General features: G+C 39.9%; 1 protein-coding gene across 3 annotated transcripts in view; it reads right to left on the bottom strand.

Moving 5' to 3' along the window:
- The window catches only part of ARHGEF3 (Rho guanine nucleotide exchange factor 3), a 261,653-nt gene that overhangs the window by 47,863 nt on the left and 196,038 nt on the right, over window positions 1-17,752 (bottom strand). The window contains exon 1 of one of the 3 annotated variants that reach the window (XM_030568682.1): window positions 10,896-11,203. The exons of the other annotated variants lie outside the window; for them this stretch is intronic. Within the exon in view, the coding sequence (XP_030424542.1) occupies window positions 10,896-10,991 (96 nt within the window). The 5' untranslated portion in view covers window positions 10,992-11,203. Of the gene's footprint in view, window positions 1-10,895; window positions 11,204-17,752 lie in introns of those variants that run through there. 3 annotated transcript variants of the gene reach the window in all.

A 17,752-nucleotide genomic window follows, 5' to 3' on the forward strand; every position in this document is an offset into this window, starting at 1 on the left:
ATTTCTAACAAAGTACACCTAATAGGAGTTGGATGGTCGAGCAATGTGGTGTCCTCATTTGTGGCTGAGAAAGCATTTTTGTGTAAATGAAACAGCTAATACCAGTTCCTGACCCTTCTTTGTGAGCACACGAGCCCCTAGGGTATAGATTTATCACAAAGTAAGGGGGACTTTTTAACAAGGGTCTCCCGCAAAATGTTCGCACTACATAACTGGTTTTGGTCCTTGACCTTTTACCCTTTCTTGTCTGACTGTATTTCTGTCTTGAACCTCAGTCACCCCATTCACTCTGATGTCGCTCAGGGTATGTCTACATCTACAGTTTTGCAGCGCTGGTTGTTACAGCTGTATTAGTACAGCTGTATAGGGCCAGCGCTGCAGAGTGGCCACACTTACAGCAACCAGCGCTGCAAGTGGTGTTAGATGTGGCCACACTGCAGCGCTGTTGGGCGGCTTCAAGGGGGGTTCGGGGAACGCAAGAGCAAACCGGGGAAGGAGACCAGCTTCGCCGCGGTTTGCTCTCGCGTTCCCCGAACCCCCCTGCAAACCGCAGGGAAGGAGACCTGCTTGCTCGGGGGTTCGGGGAACGCGAGAGCAAACCGGGGAAGGAGACCTGTTTGATTACCAGAGGCTTCCTCAGGTATGCTGGGATACCTGCTTATTCCACGGAGGTCAAGAAAAGCGCTGGTAAGTGTCTACACTTGATTACCAGCGCTGGATCACCAGCGCTGGATCCTCTACACCCGAGACAAAACGGGAGTACGGCCAGCGCTGCAAACAGGGAGTTGCAGCGCTGGTGATGCCCTGCAGATGTGTACACCTCCTAAGTTGCAGCGCTGTAACCCCCTCACCAGCGCTGCAACTTTGTGATGTAGACAAGCCCTGAGTCTACTCAAAGGACTTTAGTGGGAGTTTTGTCTGCCAGGAGTGTAGAATAGTGCCCCTAGCATTTAATTTGCTTTATTTAATACATCAAGTCCTCACTGTATGTAAATGTACAGTCCCAAGCAAGCTGAAGGTTTCATAATAAACAATAAAAAGTTATTTTTATGGACAACTGCAGCAGAGTGTGGCAGGGCCCCCTTAGCTTCTGCCCCTGCTAGGCTCACAAAGTCACTCTGAGGTCCTGGGATTTGTTACCACTGGTGCACTTTATTCTCTGGCTTGTTCCCACCACCTTTTCACCACATACAAGTAACCCTTCACCATCTGCAGGCAGGAGGCGGGGAGAGCTACCTCCCTACTTCCATTCCCTGCCTTTTTCCTTTTCTCCTGCTTTCCCCTGGCTTCCTTCCCCAGAGGCTTTTATGCAGCTCCAGACTAATTACTGTAAGTAGTAGCTGTCTCTGCCTCCCCAATTAGGGTCAGGTTACCTCCAGCCTGCTCTAATTTGTTCCCTTAACGAGGAGCGGGCATGACAGAAGGCTCGATCTGCAACCCTTCGCCCAGCTCCTTGTCACAACAACAAATTTTTAATTTTTACCATTTGTTGAAAGAAGAGAAGAGCTGCAGATTAAGCTAGGAATCAATGATGAAAAGGATCCTCATATTTTAAGGATTGTTCTTTTAAAAATTAAATTGCTGAATTTCAAGTCTTCAAAAGAAAAGTGGTGGGAAAAGGTTAAAAAGCATGTTCAAAAGAACCATTTTACAGAAAGTCTCTTACATAATTTGAGCACAATCTGTGCAAAAAGCCTGAGGCTTATTTCAATACTTACGGACTTCCTCACCACGACCCCAAGACAAAGGATCTTCCTTTGTTCTCTTTAGAACACTGTTAGTAATTTTCAGGCATATCTCATATGTTTTAACTGTTGAGTCAAGAAAGTTGATGCAACACAAAGGCCCATGGTGCTAAATAAAAAACAACTCTGATTCATTTTGAAGTTAGCATGCCATTGCTTTTTACCCTTTTACACTTTACTAGTCAGATCCCAAAACCCATTGGCCTGTGATCAGGTCCAGCAAATCCACCACGTCCAGAAAGAACTCAAGGAACACCTAGCGGAGGCAAAGGAGGCCTACAAACAACATGTGGACTGCAAGAGACAGAAGGGGCTGGAATTCAAGACAGGCCAGAACTGGAGTGGCCAACCTGAGCCTAAGAAGGAGCCAGAATTTACCAACGTACATTGCCAAAGAGCCACAGTACTATGTCAGCAGCCCTCATCAGCTCCCCACGCCCCACTTCCAGCATCCCCTGCCCACCGACAGCTCTGTTGATCAGTGACCCTCCCTCCCTCCCCACTCTTCTCAATAGGCTGTTTCGTGGCATGCAGAAGGCTTGGAGGGGGAGGAGCCAGGCTGTAGCAGGCCCAGGGGCGGGGGCAGAGTCTGTGGCAGAGCCAGGAGTTGAGCAGTGAGCACTCCCTGGCACATAAGGGCTGGAGCTACAGGTGCCAACTTTCCAGAGTCAGTGCCTATACAAGGAGCTGCATATTAACAACTTCTGAAGAGCTACATGTAGCTCCACACCAGAAGATCATCCCATAAACTAGATCACCAATATCTCATACAGTTTCAAATTTGCCAGCTAATTAGTACTGTCCCCATTAAACTCTACTTGCACAGGTCACTCAAAATACACTGCATTTGCCACATTTCTGTGAAGGGCTTCTGAAGAGAGAACACATTTCCAAGCTGAATGCAACCACTCTCTGACACCTACACAGGTCCAGGTCCATGAAGACCCCATGATCAAGCAGGTAAATTATGTTCTTCTTTGAGTGACTGCACATGTGCATGCCACTGTAGGCATGTGCATATCCTGAGCACAGTTGCCAGAAATTTTTCCCCTCAGTGGTACCCATCAGGGCGGCTCAAGTTTCCTCTAGTGCCACATGCTCATAGCACCGGTGTAAAGGTCCCAGCTGACCCTGCACCCCCACAGTTCCATCTTAACGCCCACGACAGTTGCTGGAACTGTTCTCTTTGCTTCGGCAAGTTTTCTCAGTGATCTTAACTTTCCTATAATTGTATATAGTTTAGTTAGTTGTAAATAGTCATTTTAGCGTAGTTTTTGTACATCTGTTAGTTAACAGAGTTTTGGCTATTACCCCATGTGGAGGCATGCCTCGGTCACCAGGTTTCAAGCCCTGTGCCTCCTGCAACAAGGCTATGCCCCTGAGCAACCTCCATAGTAGCTGCCTGAAGTGCTTGGCAGAGGCTCACGTTGAGGACAGCTTCCAGATCTGCATGAAAGAGGACCAGGAGGCCAGACTGAAGTTTTTATGTATAGAGGCAGCACTGAGACCTTCCTCCAAGCCCAGCTTGTTGGACTTGGGAACTGAGAACCTCAGTGTCCCAGAGAACAGTCCTGGGAACCGACAAACCACTTACACGCCCCTGACCTAATAGAAGCTTTCCACAAAAGCAACTAAAAAAAAAAAAAAGACTTGCCTGGAAATACGATAGGGTCACCAATGGGGAAAATATGGTGTGACATAAGGAGCAGCAAGTCTAAAACCTGGGTCTGCAGATTCCCCAGGCAGGGACAGCCTCCACCTAGTAGCTCTGGTTGTGGAAATACTCAGCAGGTCATGCGCCTCAAGAGCCCATACACACTCGACTTGCCACTCATGGAGGTCCTGATTGTGCTCAGGAATTGCAAAGGTCCCGCCAATCTATCCTCACAGAAAAAAGTCACACCAGTGATTTGGAAATTACTAGTATAAGTTATGTTCTTTTATAAGATTAAACCAAACGCATACAGAAATCCTATCATGCAGCTATGCCAATTACATTATTTCTTACAGATCAGTCCTGCTGCTAGGATATAGTCCCAATATCTGGTTAGTAATTCTAACAACTAAAGTTCTTAGTGCTCCATTATTCAGCACCAGCCTCTGCTGGGGATGCATGATATAACCTCCTGAATTCCCTTCCAAGCCTATATTTCTATTATTCAATTTGGTAACACATTGCTATATTAAATTAGGCATGCAGAGGGGACATCTAATATTGTTTTTTGGTGGCTTTACAAATGGCTATCCATGAAGACACTAGGGTAAAAATGGGGGAGGAAATAAAGATTTACATAAGTATTTTGAAAACAAACTTTTATAGTTGTTGGGATGTGCTATCTGCACTCTCAAAGTCCTTGTGTAGATCTACTTGCAAAACTCTTGATAAACTGCCATGTAGACATGTCCTCAAATAACACTGTTCATACTGAACAACTATATTGTTCAGGCACTGCTGTTAATAAAAACCTCATCATCAGCCATCACCTGCCATAGCATTATATTATTCTCTGACAGGCAGATTATGCTTCTTTGGGCAAATTACTCTCTTTTTTACAAGGGTAATTGGTGGTGCTTGCCATTGGGCACACTTAGTTTAACATCTGCCTCTGGGCTCAATCATTTACAGGCATGATATTGGATTTCTCATCTATGTGAAGAACATACAGATTTGTTTATTATTTAAGACCACAGATCCTAAGTAGGTTAATTCCATATTGACAAAATGCAGACAATGGCATGGCTGATTTAGTTGTCTTCAACTATGTTTAGCTAAAACAGAGTTAGTTCCTTTTGGCTCTATGCCTCAATTCCTGATAAAAATACACTCAGTTAATGATTTCCATGAAGGGAAAGCTGGTCTTTGATTCTGAGCTGTCCTTTGAACACATTGCTCACCACATTATTAAGATTTTATGTTATCATTTGAAAAACCACTGCACCATGTTTATCCTTGTTGGGATCCAAAAACATTGTTCAGTCTTTTATCTTTTCCAGACCAGACTCTTGTAATACATTACTTGCCTGTTTATCAAATAGATGGATTAACAAAGTTCAGCTTGTACTGAACTGATCTGCCAGTGTACTATACTACATGGAAAATAACCAGGAACATATATTCTTGTTCTTGACCCTTTTGCACTATTTATTCATAAAATAAAATGACTTTTAAAGATTCTGCGGTTGAACTACACCACTCTATATGGCCAGTGCCAAGTACTAGTCACAAAGAAGCAAATGCTGATTGGGTAGCTGATGGAGCACTTTGTCAACAGTCTCCAAATTTTGTAACAACACAGTATTGTTTCCCTGTTTCTAAATAGGAAAGAAAAACCCAACATTTGATTTGTGCTGATTTTTCTTATGAATCCTTACAGTTTAAGTCTCTTAATGTATTCTGCCAACAATTACAGCCCTTAAGTTATTGGTTGTCACTTGAATCTAATGTCAACCTGGCTTGAAAGAAACAGCAGCAGTAAAATTAATTTCTGACAAGAAAGCTTTGCCCCAAATCTTATCCTCTCTTCCTCCTTCTCAGAAAGTCAGACATAACTTAATATTCTATAACTGAAAAATATAAATAGCTTACTGGTATCATTTAGATTTCTTTTAAATTCTGTTTATTACAACCCTGCTTTTGGTTTTCAGTATATGAAAATCAAGTTAAGATGTGATTTACATACAAAGATAGTGCCTCGAGAAGCACTTTTACCACCTATTGTGCCCCAAAATATTGTTCATATCCTAATCAGCGATCATGCAAGATCAATTTCAGCTGGCACAGTCTCAGTGAAATTAACATACAGATATGAGATACTCTCTTCTCTATTCTGTGAATAGGATTTACATTCAGCAGCATTCATTAATGACATGATACCAAAGGGCAAGCCTTGACATAAAGTGGACACCTAATACCATCTCACTCGAAAGTATTTTGCTTTCAGAGATGCCATGCATCCACAATGGCATCCTAAAATGAGACTAACTGCATAAACATAGAAAATAAAGCCTATTGTACCATAGTCTGGATATAAAAGTGGGAATGATGTCTTTATCCACAGCAGAGATAGCATTCATATTTGCAAGAAGCAAGCAAAGCTTTGGTTTTCTACTTACGCAAGTTCTAAACTACCAGAAGAGTGGAAGTATTTTCTCTTTGACCAGGATCTATTTCAGAAAGGTGGAGACTAAGACACGGGGCCAATAGGTGTTGGTTTGTTTGTTTGAGCGGGTCCCACAGTAGCATCAGAATCTCAGGAACTGTGATATTAGTCATTGAGCCTACTATGAGCTCTGAAGTATATGGTCTCCATGCAGCCCCTTGTCTTACTTGTGCTTAAGATCAACCTCCAGAATATGGAGAGAAAGAGCAGTGACATCCATACTTTCCAGTTAGTCTTCCTTAGCTCCCATAATGATCATTCCATTGATGTGTGTACATTCATATAACATAGTATCAGAGGGGTAGCCGTGTTAGTCTGGATCTGTAAAAGCAGCAAAGAATCCTGTGGCACCTTATAGACTAACAGACGTTTTGGAGCACGAGCTTTCGTGGGTGAATAGCCACTTCGTCAGATGCATGTAGTGGAAATTTCCAGGGGCAGGTATATATATGCAAGCAAGCTAGAGATAATGAGGTTAGTTCAGTCAGGGAGGATGAGGCCCTGTTCTAGCAGTTGAGGTGTGAAAAGCAAGGGAGGAGAAACTGGTTCTGTAGTTGGCAAGCCATTCACAGTCTTTGTTTAATCCTGAGCCGATGGTGTCAAATTTGCAGATGAACTGAAGCTCAGCAGTTTCTCTTTGAAGTCTGGTCCTGAAGTTTTTTTGCTGCAGGATGGCCACCTTAAGGTCTGCTATAGTGCGGCCAGGGAGGTTGAAGTGTTCTCCTACAGGTTCTTGTATATTGCCATTCCTAATATCTGATTTGTGTCCATTTATCCTTTTCCATAGAGACTGTCCAGTTTGGGCGATGTACATAGCAGAGGGGCATTGCTGGCATATGATCGTGTATATTACATTGGTGGACGTGCAGGTGAATGAACCGGTGATGGTGTGGCTGATCTGGTTAGGTCCTGTGTGGGCAGAGTTGGCATCGAGGTTTGTTGCATGGATTGGTTCCCGAGCTAGAGTTACTATGGTGCAGTATGCAGTTACTGGTGAGAATGTGTTTCAGGTTGGCAGGTTGTCTGTGGGTGAGGACTGGCCTGCCACCCAAGGCCTGTATAACATAGTATTACAGCATTATGAAAGTATATTAGAATTCATTAAATTGTTCTTGGATCCTTAGCCCTTATTCTGTTACGTAGTTTAAAGTTCTTAGTTTTACTCATAGCTGGAAAGAGATTGAGGTTTTGACTGGTTTTGTTACCCTGTTATCCCCCTCCTTTTTTGTCTAGTTATTTCCCTCATGTTCCCTTCCACATCTATAACCAGGAGAGACTGTTGTGCCCATGGGACCAGGATAGAAGGCATACGAAGGAAAAGTACTACTTCCTTGGCATGCTCTCCTCTTTCTCTGTTCCCCTATGGGACTCCAGCTCTACAGATAGGACAGGGAAAGGGTTTAAAGATTGCTCTATTTATTTTCTTGAAGAGCAGGTAGCAAACTAGAGAAAAGGAAGAAGAATGGAAAAGCCAGCTGGGGGTATAACAATATTTTAATTTTGTTCATGGTTATCTTGCTGGTCTGTGCCAGAGAACAGGAAGACTCCGTAACTTGTGTGGGAGCAGACCAAACACAGAAAGAATGTTGGATAGTAGTTATGTCAGATCAGACTAGTGGTCCATTTACTCCAGTATCACATCTCAGAGTCAATAGTACTGATGATTAAGAGAAAAGCACAAGAAACCCTGCAGTTGCCAGTTACAGTATAACCTGCTAACAGCAAAGTTTCCTCCTAATTCCTATTTAATAAAGGTTGGTTTATTCCCTGAGAAGTGTCAGTTGATATTCCTTCCAAAACTCATTCTCACGCTCCTACTCCTTGCTGTGATTATAGATGATGATCCTATTATCCATATAAATGTTGACCTTTTTAAAAATCCTGCTTAGCTCTTGGCCTTAGTGATATCTTGTAGCAGTGAGTTCCATAAGTAAATTGTGCATTGTGTTGAAAGACAATCAAAGGAAACACTTTTTCAACTAGCTGCTTTTCAACTCCATTGACTGTCCCTTTGTTCTTGTATTATGAGAAAGTGTTGAGAGAAGTGCCTGACCTAACTTGTCTACACTACTCATTTTGTATATCTCCTCTCTAAAATTAAAGACACAATCTTTTCAGTCTTTCTATATGCAGAAACTCTTCCATTTCTCTAGTTGCTCTTGTTGCCAATCTCTGAATCTATTTTTTTCCTGTAGATGAAGTAGTGTTCTAGTCTAGTCAGTCTAAGTGGGGTTGTTTTTTTTTGCCATTAATGTATATAATTTTTCTATATTATTCTCCATTCCACTCCTTAGTCATACTACATTTTGTTTGCTTTACAAAAGATTTAATAGCAACTCCACTTGAGGGACATTTCCAAACTGTCCTCAGAATCCTCACATTGTTATTTTTCACCTACATCTTCTGTTTACCACTGACTTGCTGCATGATAGTGGACAAGTTACTTAACCTAACACGACAAAAGAAAAACTACGTTTATTCTGGAAAATGCCAAAACTGAGCAGCTATTTTCTCTGTATACTGTAACTCCAAAGTAAAAAGCTATGTATCACAAAGAACAAGTTTCACCATCTTAATGATTACCTATGAAAAGAAGAAATAGCTTTATCCGAACAGTAGACAATTTTAAACACTTGAGGGAGGGGTTTGTAAATGAGTTTGAGATAGTATCTTTAGAGCAGACAGCAGAGAGAGTAAAAGCATTTTATATACATCTTTTACACTTCAATTCATATAGTAAGTACATTTTTGACTAATTAGAGTGACAGGTAAAATATTACATACAGACTTGAAATATATTCACTGCACTAAAATACACACTTATTTTACACATACACAAAATCGTATACATGCACACATGGAGCCGTACAGCACTTATTGGTATTTTACATGTTCACAAAAAGTGTTAAAATAATGTTATTTGGATGTGGGAAATGTTTACACGAACATGTGAATTCTGACTTTAAAAACACCTCCATCAAAAAAAAACTTATTCTACCTTCACACATTTTAGTTCAGAAGGCAAAGTTTATGCAAGTGTAGGGTGACAAACAAGCTTCATGTCAGCAACTAACACCAAGCAATAGCTTAGCTGCTTTGCTAAAGCAATAAAACAAAATAATGGTAGAAGGCGCCCAATAGCCTTGGTTAGATTCACTGTAAATGCATGAGAGACAGCTTAACCACAGAGCTATGTTGAAAAACTTTAAAGGAATGGGCTGCATATGTCTATTCCTGTAAATGCTTCCCCCAAAGTGTGTGCAGGTGGTGGTGTTTTTTAAACCCATCCTTATGATTGGGGGAGCAGAGGGGACAGATTTGCTCAATATCATATAACAGGACCAACAAAAGGGTGTTCAACAAATGCTGCTTTATTTTTTTCCCCCACAATGCTGCAAGTCTGTTGGAGTTGAAGCAAACAACATTTTTCAGACTGGCAGTATAAGGAGCATTTTCTTGTTTATATTAAAAAAAGTTAAATAGAAGAATATAAATCTAGGACAATTGACCAGATCAAGATTAAAGCTATTGCATTTCATAATCAGTCACATCTATTGAAAGATATTTCCCTATGCTCTAGGTTTTTATTTGAATATACAGTAGTTGAAATTTTACTCTCTTTGAAATTTGATAGTTTTGCCTATGGTAAAGATTATATACCACCTGTTAAAAAAACAGGTTCCAACTTTTATTTTAAACGTATATTTAATTTGACAATTTTGCTTCTTTATACAAAACTGCACAGTCCCATAATAAAAATAAAAAATAAAGATACATTTATTTAGTATTAGTTAGTAAACGAGCTCTGAATTAACACAAAACATTTTGCAATATGGGTGACAATGGGGATTATGAGATTTCATTGTTCACAAATAATTAAAACAGCACTACATAAACAAGCAAGGGTTTCCTGTACTTAGAGTTTCCTGACTTGGTTAATTTGCTCATAATATACACATAATAGAATAATATTTGCTATTTTCTAAAAGGCCCCTAAATATCTCAACTATAATAATGTCAAATACTCACACATATAAAAAGTATGCTGACAAGTACAATAAAAGAAAAGTATGTTCTTATTGGCTCTCAGCCTACACAAACTGTTTAAACAAGGTGACATGGCTGGACTTCTTTCAGTCTGGTTGAGTAAAACTGACTATTGGAAGCAATCATCTTGGATACATTCATACTAACCATGTACAATTTAGCAATCTACCTTCAAATTACTATGCAAACAAGCCTAATGAAAATACCTATTTTAAGTGATAAGAGTCCCAAGGACAAGTTTTTCTCCCCCTTCCTCCAGCTGGACTTAATCCTTAGAGTCACTGTTCTCTTTGCCAAATAGGCATACAAACAAGACTAAACATTACTCTGGAGTAGCAAATATTGGAGTATTAAATGAACACTATCTGTGTTAAATTCACACCTTTTGCAACACTTAGCAAACAATAAGCTATTGAGTCAATATTTTCCTTAATCCCACATTAAAAAATAACCCTAATTTTAGAAGCATTCATTTTTCATTGATTAGAGAGTCAGATTAGACACAGTTAATATTAAACCTAGTTAACAGATTAAGTTTTCCAATTTACTTATAATCAGGAATCTATTAAAGATGCACTTATCCTGATTTCCTCCCCAGACCTAATCAGCTACAATTCCAAGGTTAGCAAGTAAAAATAAGGGACATTAGGCATTGGAATATACAAGCCATCTATCAGGAAAGGAAATTTCTCAACTGTTAGTTGCAGAGATTAATCTTATTATACAAAAGACCGCTGATAATAAAGAGGGTTTGCCTCACTCCAGACTGAAAACGGACATTCTAGAGAGCAGTGCAGGATGCACAAGACAAATCAGATAAACAGCTATACTTGGCAATTTATATTCAAAGAGTGATCTAGTTTAACCCAAACATATGCAGACTGTTCGGATAATAAAAACTGCAGGAAAAAAAAAAGACAGAAAACATAGTAGCAGACTGCACCTCCGTCTCTTTAGCTGGGCTGGTCACCGTCTGTACTTCCAAGGAGCAGTTTGCCCTCTTGACCGCGAAGTAAAAAGGGTAATCCTTGGCCACCATTGTGGCTGCAGGAGCAGCAGTTTCGGATGTCACAGCTGATTCTATCTGAGTGCAAAATTCAAACAAAGCTGAGTCTCCCCTCCACGGCGCCCAGCAGGTCAGTAATTGAAAGACCCTGCACTAGCCTTCTGATAGCACAGCATAACCTGTGCAACTCTTGATCTCTGACTAAAGCAGGAAAAAGACAAGCTCCCAATGTCAGTCAAAAGTAACGCAACACAGCTCATTACTAAACTAAAACCCGCCCACTAGCCCAGGATGTGGGAGAGGATGGAGGAGAAATATTCAGCTGAATCAGTGGAAAGGAGCAAATTATTTATATTCACACAGTTAGCTACCAGTGGAAAACACTTAGAGAAAATTATGCTATTTTCAGCAGAACATTACTCACCTTCTCTCCTACACCTTTACTCACCGCTGGCATGCTCATCAACGTTAAACAACACAAATATGAATTTTAATTTGACATTATGCCAGCTTGTTCCTTGCAGGATAACTTGCAATTTAATGAGTATCTCTTTGTTGTGTCCTCCAGACAGTATAGTATTAACCATCAAATGCAGAGATTTATGGCAAGCGATCATAATGATTAACGAGTTTTATTGCCCGAAATAAACTCCTGGTTTTATTAATTTCCTATGGATTAGGTCAAATGAATTTATGCTATGTGGTGTGTAAGGGCACTAATTCCAGTCTAGGAGAACGAGCGGGGTTAAAAAGTATCACAACATAACTTTACAGCATGTGATATTTTTCAGTTTTTATTAGTCCACCTTGTTGCTTTTTCCCATTTGGCAGGGAGTAGTTTTGTTTTCTTTTCAATTACGCTCTGCATCCATTGTTGACGCAGAGAATTCCTCCCGCCCATTGTAGCAGACTAGGGAAGTGGAAAACTACCTTTGCCTGATTTGTTATACGGTACGATTCAGTGTATAGTCAGCCAAGTGGTTCCGTTTGATCTTTGTAGTGAAAATTGCCTAAAGAGAGAGAGAGGAAGTGGCAAGGACCGTCTTGTTACAAGAGGAGTATGGGATCTGTCTGACAAAGGAGACAAGGAAAAGGAAGCTGTGAGTAGGAAGTTGGGGGAGGGGGAAAAGAACGCTTAAGAGCAGCTTCAGACACGGAGGAGGAATGCAATAAGGAGATAACTTTATTAGAGCATGAGCTTTCTGAGCTACAGCTCACTTCTTCAGATGCACAGAATGGAACACACAGACAGGAGATATTTATACATACAGAGAACATGAAAAGGTGGAAGTATGCATACCAACAGGAAGAGTCTAATCAATTGAGATGAGCTGTCGTCAGCAGGGGAAAACAACTTTTGAAGTGATCATTAAGATGACCCATTATGCATACTTCCATCTTTTCATGTTCTCTGTATGTATAAATATCTCCTGTCTGTGTGTTCCATTCTGTGCATCTGAAGACGTGAGCTGTAGCTCACGAAAGCTCAAGCTGAAATAAATTTGTTAGTCTCTAAGGTGCCACAAGTACTCTTGTTCTTTTTGCCCATACAGACTAACACAGCTGCTACTCTGAAACTTTATTAGAGAAACTGTGTTTTCAAGGACAGTTACAGGGATACATGAAAATTTTGTAATTATTTTCTCCAAAGCTTGATAACAGGTATTTGTGCCTTCAGAACATAAGCTCTTTGTGGGAGTTACTCTTATTTTCTCAGCACATATTACCCACTTCAGAGTTCTGTGTACATCTATGGGGCTTAAATAAATAGTAAAAAAAATAAATGGAGAGGGTGTGGTCATAGTGTTAGCCTGAGAAATTTAGCATTGTGCTAAGGGACCATATGTACATCCAGCAATAGAAATTTGGAGTTGTTAATTACTAGTACACCTCTAACCCAATATAACGCTGTCCTCAGGAGCCAAAAAATCTTACCGCGTTATAGGGGAAACCATGTTATATTGAACTTGTTTTGATCCACCGGAGCGCACAGCCCCGCTCCCCCTGAGTGCTGCTTTACCGCATTATATCTGAATTCATGTTATATCGGGTGGCGTTATATTGGTGTAGAGGTGTACTCAACTAGGGACTATTAGGACTACTAGGATATAGTGACAGCCATTCACTCATTTAAAAAAGAAGCACCTGTAACACTGGACGGAAAAGGAAAGAGTGATCAGTGTAAGATAAGGTTACACACTATTAGTAAACTTGATCTATAATGTGAACTAAATGCAGATTACAATGCATAGATCAGACAGAACCAGAGGGCTAGTCTAGTTTATTCAAAAGATCGTTGCAGAAGAGAATGAGCAGTTTTTGTCTATGAAATGTCACACATGCATCTGGCGTTGTATAAATAATCTGGTATATTATAACCTAAATAATTAATAATTCTAGGCTGTACAAGAAAAAGTTGTAAAGTCCTCAGCAGTGCTTTTATGTGAAACACTGTGAAAATATTGTAGTTTATGCAGAGATTCCATGTGTTACTTGCTCCCTAAACTACAGGTCATGATTTTTTCTGCTTTGATAGTGTTTTACTTTTCAATAATTTGCTTTTACTGGGCCTCAGTGACATTTTTAAGTGATATACACATCTTCCACCAGTTGATACAGTGTTAGCACTTTCTTCCTTAGAAAGCAAGTATATCAAACCCCAAAATATGTAGTTTTATGCCAGTTTAAGAAGAAATCCAGAGAGGACTGCAGCTGTTATGCTATCGGGTGTCAGGCCTTAGAGGCCTTGATTTTAAATAATGCCTGTGTGTTTGTTTATGGGCTTGTGTGCTAACAATCAGCTTCACTTAAATCGATAAGACAAAGTGCCTTTTAGGAGTTGCCCTAAAAAAAACTCAGCATTCTAATCCTATAAAATGTTTCACAGCATAAGCAGTGTTTCATACAGGAAAACAGTCTACTGGTTCAGGGATTGAAATAATGAACTCTGGTTTACATTTCCAGGAAATGTGCCAGTACAAGGATTCTGGTTTTCCTCTACTGATCAGATTAGCGCACTGCAGTTTAAATGGCCTCTCCTGAGAGACAATAAGAGACCATTTCAGCAAGGATGCAGTACTCTTACTGGTACAGAAAAGGGAGACTCCTATCAGTGTTTCAGAGCAGCTTTTTCATGGAAGGATAGATGATAATTATCTGTCAAAATCCAGAAGAGGATTTTTCAGACCTCTCAGATCTTTGGCTATTCTGGCAGATGTAGTAAAGTTCCTAAATAAAAACTGAAATCTGGACCTACAGTCTATGAATATTTTATAAACTTAATCTACCAAGTCAACATCATGATGCTACAATTTCCAAGCAATTTCCAGGAAGAGAGAGAGAATATGTACAGCAAAGGCTTGGAAAACTTTGTGGGTATTACTGACCTAGTAGCCAGTCAGTCAGACTATTTCAGTTTTCTGTGTGTTCCTACATACATTATATAAGCTATTACTAAATGGTCAATTACAAGCCCAATTTATGGGATTGTTGCTTCTTTTCCAAAAAGAATGAGGACACAAAGTGATTGTATGTTTCTCAGTCTACTCTTGTTTGATCTAGGAAAGGTATGCATTTTTAATATCTAGCTCACCCACTTGTTTAATCTTTTCAAGCCCAAAGAATATACTTACATTTGTAGTTTTAACAGCATGTGCCCATTGTATAGGGGGCACTGGACACATCCACATCAATTAAAACAATGTAAGCCAATAAGAATGCCATTTCCAGTAGCCAGGCAACATTGTAAACACGTCAGAACAACGGAAACCTGCCACAATGTCACTGCAATACTGTACCTAATTCCTTTAAACACAAATATTCTTAGGCAACAGCCTAAGTAAACAGAAGAGCATCCCATTATCCCCTGAAGGTTAATTAACTTGGGTTCTGGTGAACCAACAAGGGAAACAAGCTCAAGGCTTGTAGAGCCTCCATTGAGGAGGCTCTACCTCCAGTTCTCAAATATTTGAATTTAGGGAGTATTATGTAATGCAAATACTGAACTAAGACAATAGGAGGGTACACAGAAAGACAGTGGCAGACTCTTAGGTAGCTAGGACCTAGACCACACAAGGCTTTATCCATTAAACATCAATATCTGAACAGCATTTGGAACCATGCAGACCACAGATATAATGTTCTCAGTAATGCTCATGGTGCTGCAGAGGCCCCTACGTTGTACACTAACTGAAACTGAAAGGTGGTCATCAAGAGTAGCAGTGAAAAATGAAATGTGAAGCCCATCTTGTACAGCAGAGCTATTCCTCAGTATCATTTGGAGACTGTTCTCAGATCAGTGAAATCACAGTTGACCATATCTATGTAATTCTCAATGGCTTGCACAAATTTCAACAACAAATGTGTAATATAGGGAAAAGCCAGAGTTAATTAATGTGTGCTCTAGTCTAACATGTTCATGCATGAGCCAACAGGTGACTGATTAAGGTGTTTTTGTTTTCTTGAGAAATCTTCTATATGAACTACATTATCAAGCAAAATTTCATGACATCATGAAGATAAAATAATCTACACAGGAATAAAGTTAAATATTTTATGCAAAGATTATATTAAAGAGTGAGAGATTGTACAACTAGATTATATGTTAAGTATTTCCAAGCAGTGTAAAAGCTGGTATGTCTGACATTTATTCAGCTACCAAAAATGGCAAAGAACATTGATTTTGACTTTAATTATGTACCGTACATAGCTCCTCAGAGTGTAGAACATAAGGAATATTCTTAGATCACTATGATGTTAGGCCCCTATGCTACAAGGGATCTCTGTGGGGGGCTGCTTACACAGTCAGAAGTTTCCATCTTCACAGATCCCTATGGAGATCAGAACCTTAAATTGTGAATCCTTGCAGCAGGAACCAGTCCTATTTAATTAGCCTGGTGCCACAGAAACCATCATCATACCAAACTACTATTTCTTAATACAGAAACTAGGAGTACAGTGCTATGTCTCAATCAATACACCATATTACAGTCACCCTGAAAGATCTCCAAAAACCTTACAAACCATTTAATATACAGAACAGATTGAATGAAGTAAAGTCTGAGGTAAGGAGCAGTTTCCCACTAAACCACAGTATATGATGTCAATGGATATTTAACATCTAGGCAAAACAAGCCTTGAGTTTTAAGTCTGTATCTGAAAGATACCTGCGCAAATGGTTCCAGAGAGATTAGCCATTCCAAAACATATGCTTAGACCACTAACCCATCTGATTTCTATAAATTAAGTAGCTATTGCATGTCACTTACATTTTTTAACCAAAAAAGACAAGTTGATTAGATGGCACACAATAGGCTAGTACAGTAGTCTTACACTTTTGGAGCACGGAATCCAATTCTTTCTAAGCCAAAAGTGAAGTTGAGTTTGGTAGTTTTATGCTACTCCATATTTATCGGCCAAACAAAGGTACTAAATTATTTGTTAAAGCAAGTCTCTCCTCCAGAGAAGTGTCCCCCTTACTGTGGTTCAGAAATAAAGTTACTGGACAGAACTATGTGGGAAAGACTGGTTGTGTTTGGCTCATGTCAGTGTGACATGCTTTGGGGTTCAGCCTAAATCAGTAAGGCATTGTATCAATGCTGTCCTGTAATGCTGGGTGCTTCTGTGCTTTGCTGCTTTGGCTGAGAGCTCTGATGCCAACAGCCTCTTTACAGCACAATGATCTCACTCTGGATTGCACAAGACAGGTTACTCCTTGCAGGAGGACCTCAACAACCTTTCCAGGCTTGAGATCGCCCCAGAAATGTCTCTGCCATGTTCAGCCCCTCTGATTATAGAATGCACAAAATCTTATCAAGTTAGCTGCTCTTTTAAAGAGACATTACACAACAGTTTATTAACTTAGCTGGGGTTGACAAACCCTCCACTTCAATTAAACCACTGAGCTAGTTTATGGTAAAAGTAAAACAACTTTATTAGCAAAAGGACATAGGTTTAAGTGATATCATGTAGAAAGAATAAAGGTAGAAATGGTTAAAAACAAAGAAAAGTAAAACATGCTTCTAAGACTCTTTGTTAAGTCAGATTTTAGTCTTTTGTTCAAAGAAAATTTTCTCACTGCAATCCCTTCTTCCAGTATGGCTGGCCAGTTGTTAGCCAGGACCCAAAAGAGAGCTCACAGCACTTGGTTAGCTTAGGTGCTCTCTCCCCCTCTCTACAGTCCAGTAAACCTTTGAAACATATTCTTCAGAAGTGTATCCCCAGATAAAGTTTGTTTAGTGTGCTGGGTGTAGACACCATGCTGTCTAGTGTAAATGCCAACCCGGCTTCTCCCCCACTTGTGATTTTTTACAATGCATATTATTTTTATGTAATCTCTTGTACAAATGAATAGCCCACTGTTCTTGGCCACAACTGGCTTAAGATGCTGGTCCCTTTCCTTTGCCTGGAAAAACTTGTTTATCAACTTTCCTGGATATGCCTGATTTAAACACATTTTAGATATTTCAGGCACATCTGTATAATTCTTTGTAGGTTAACTGTACATACATGACTCAAGAATATTGATGATCAATGAGTTATTAGTTTTCCAGTGATATATTGCATGCCACCTTTTGGATATATATGACCACACAATGTGTGAGGTGCACTGAGCATGCTAGGTCTGACAAGAGTGGCTGACACAGAGTAGTGAAACACCCAGTGGGACTCCATGCTCCACCAGTGCTATCAGTCACTCAATTTCACAAGTATTAAATTAATCCAGAACACTTGCAAAAAGAAAATTACAACTACACGTTGCTCTAAAAATGTAGTAGTGTAATGGGGTCAGCACC

Source organism: Gopherus evgoodei, chromosome 7 (assembly GCF_007399415.2).
Source record: "Gopherus evgoodei ecotype Sinaloan lineage chromosome 7, rGopEvg1_v1.p, whole genome shotgun sequence".
Lineage (NCBI taxonomy): Eukaryota > Metazoa > Chordata > Testudines > Testudinidae > Gopherus > Gopherus evgoodei.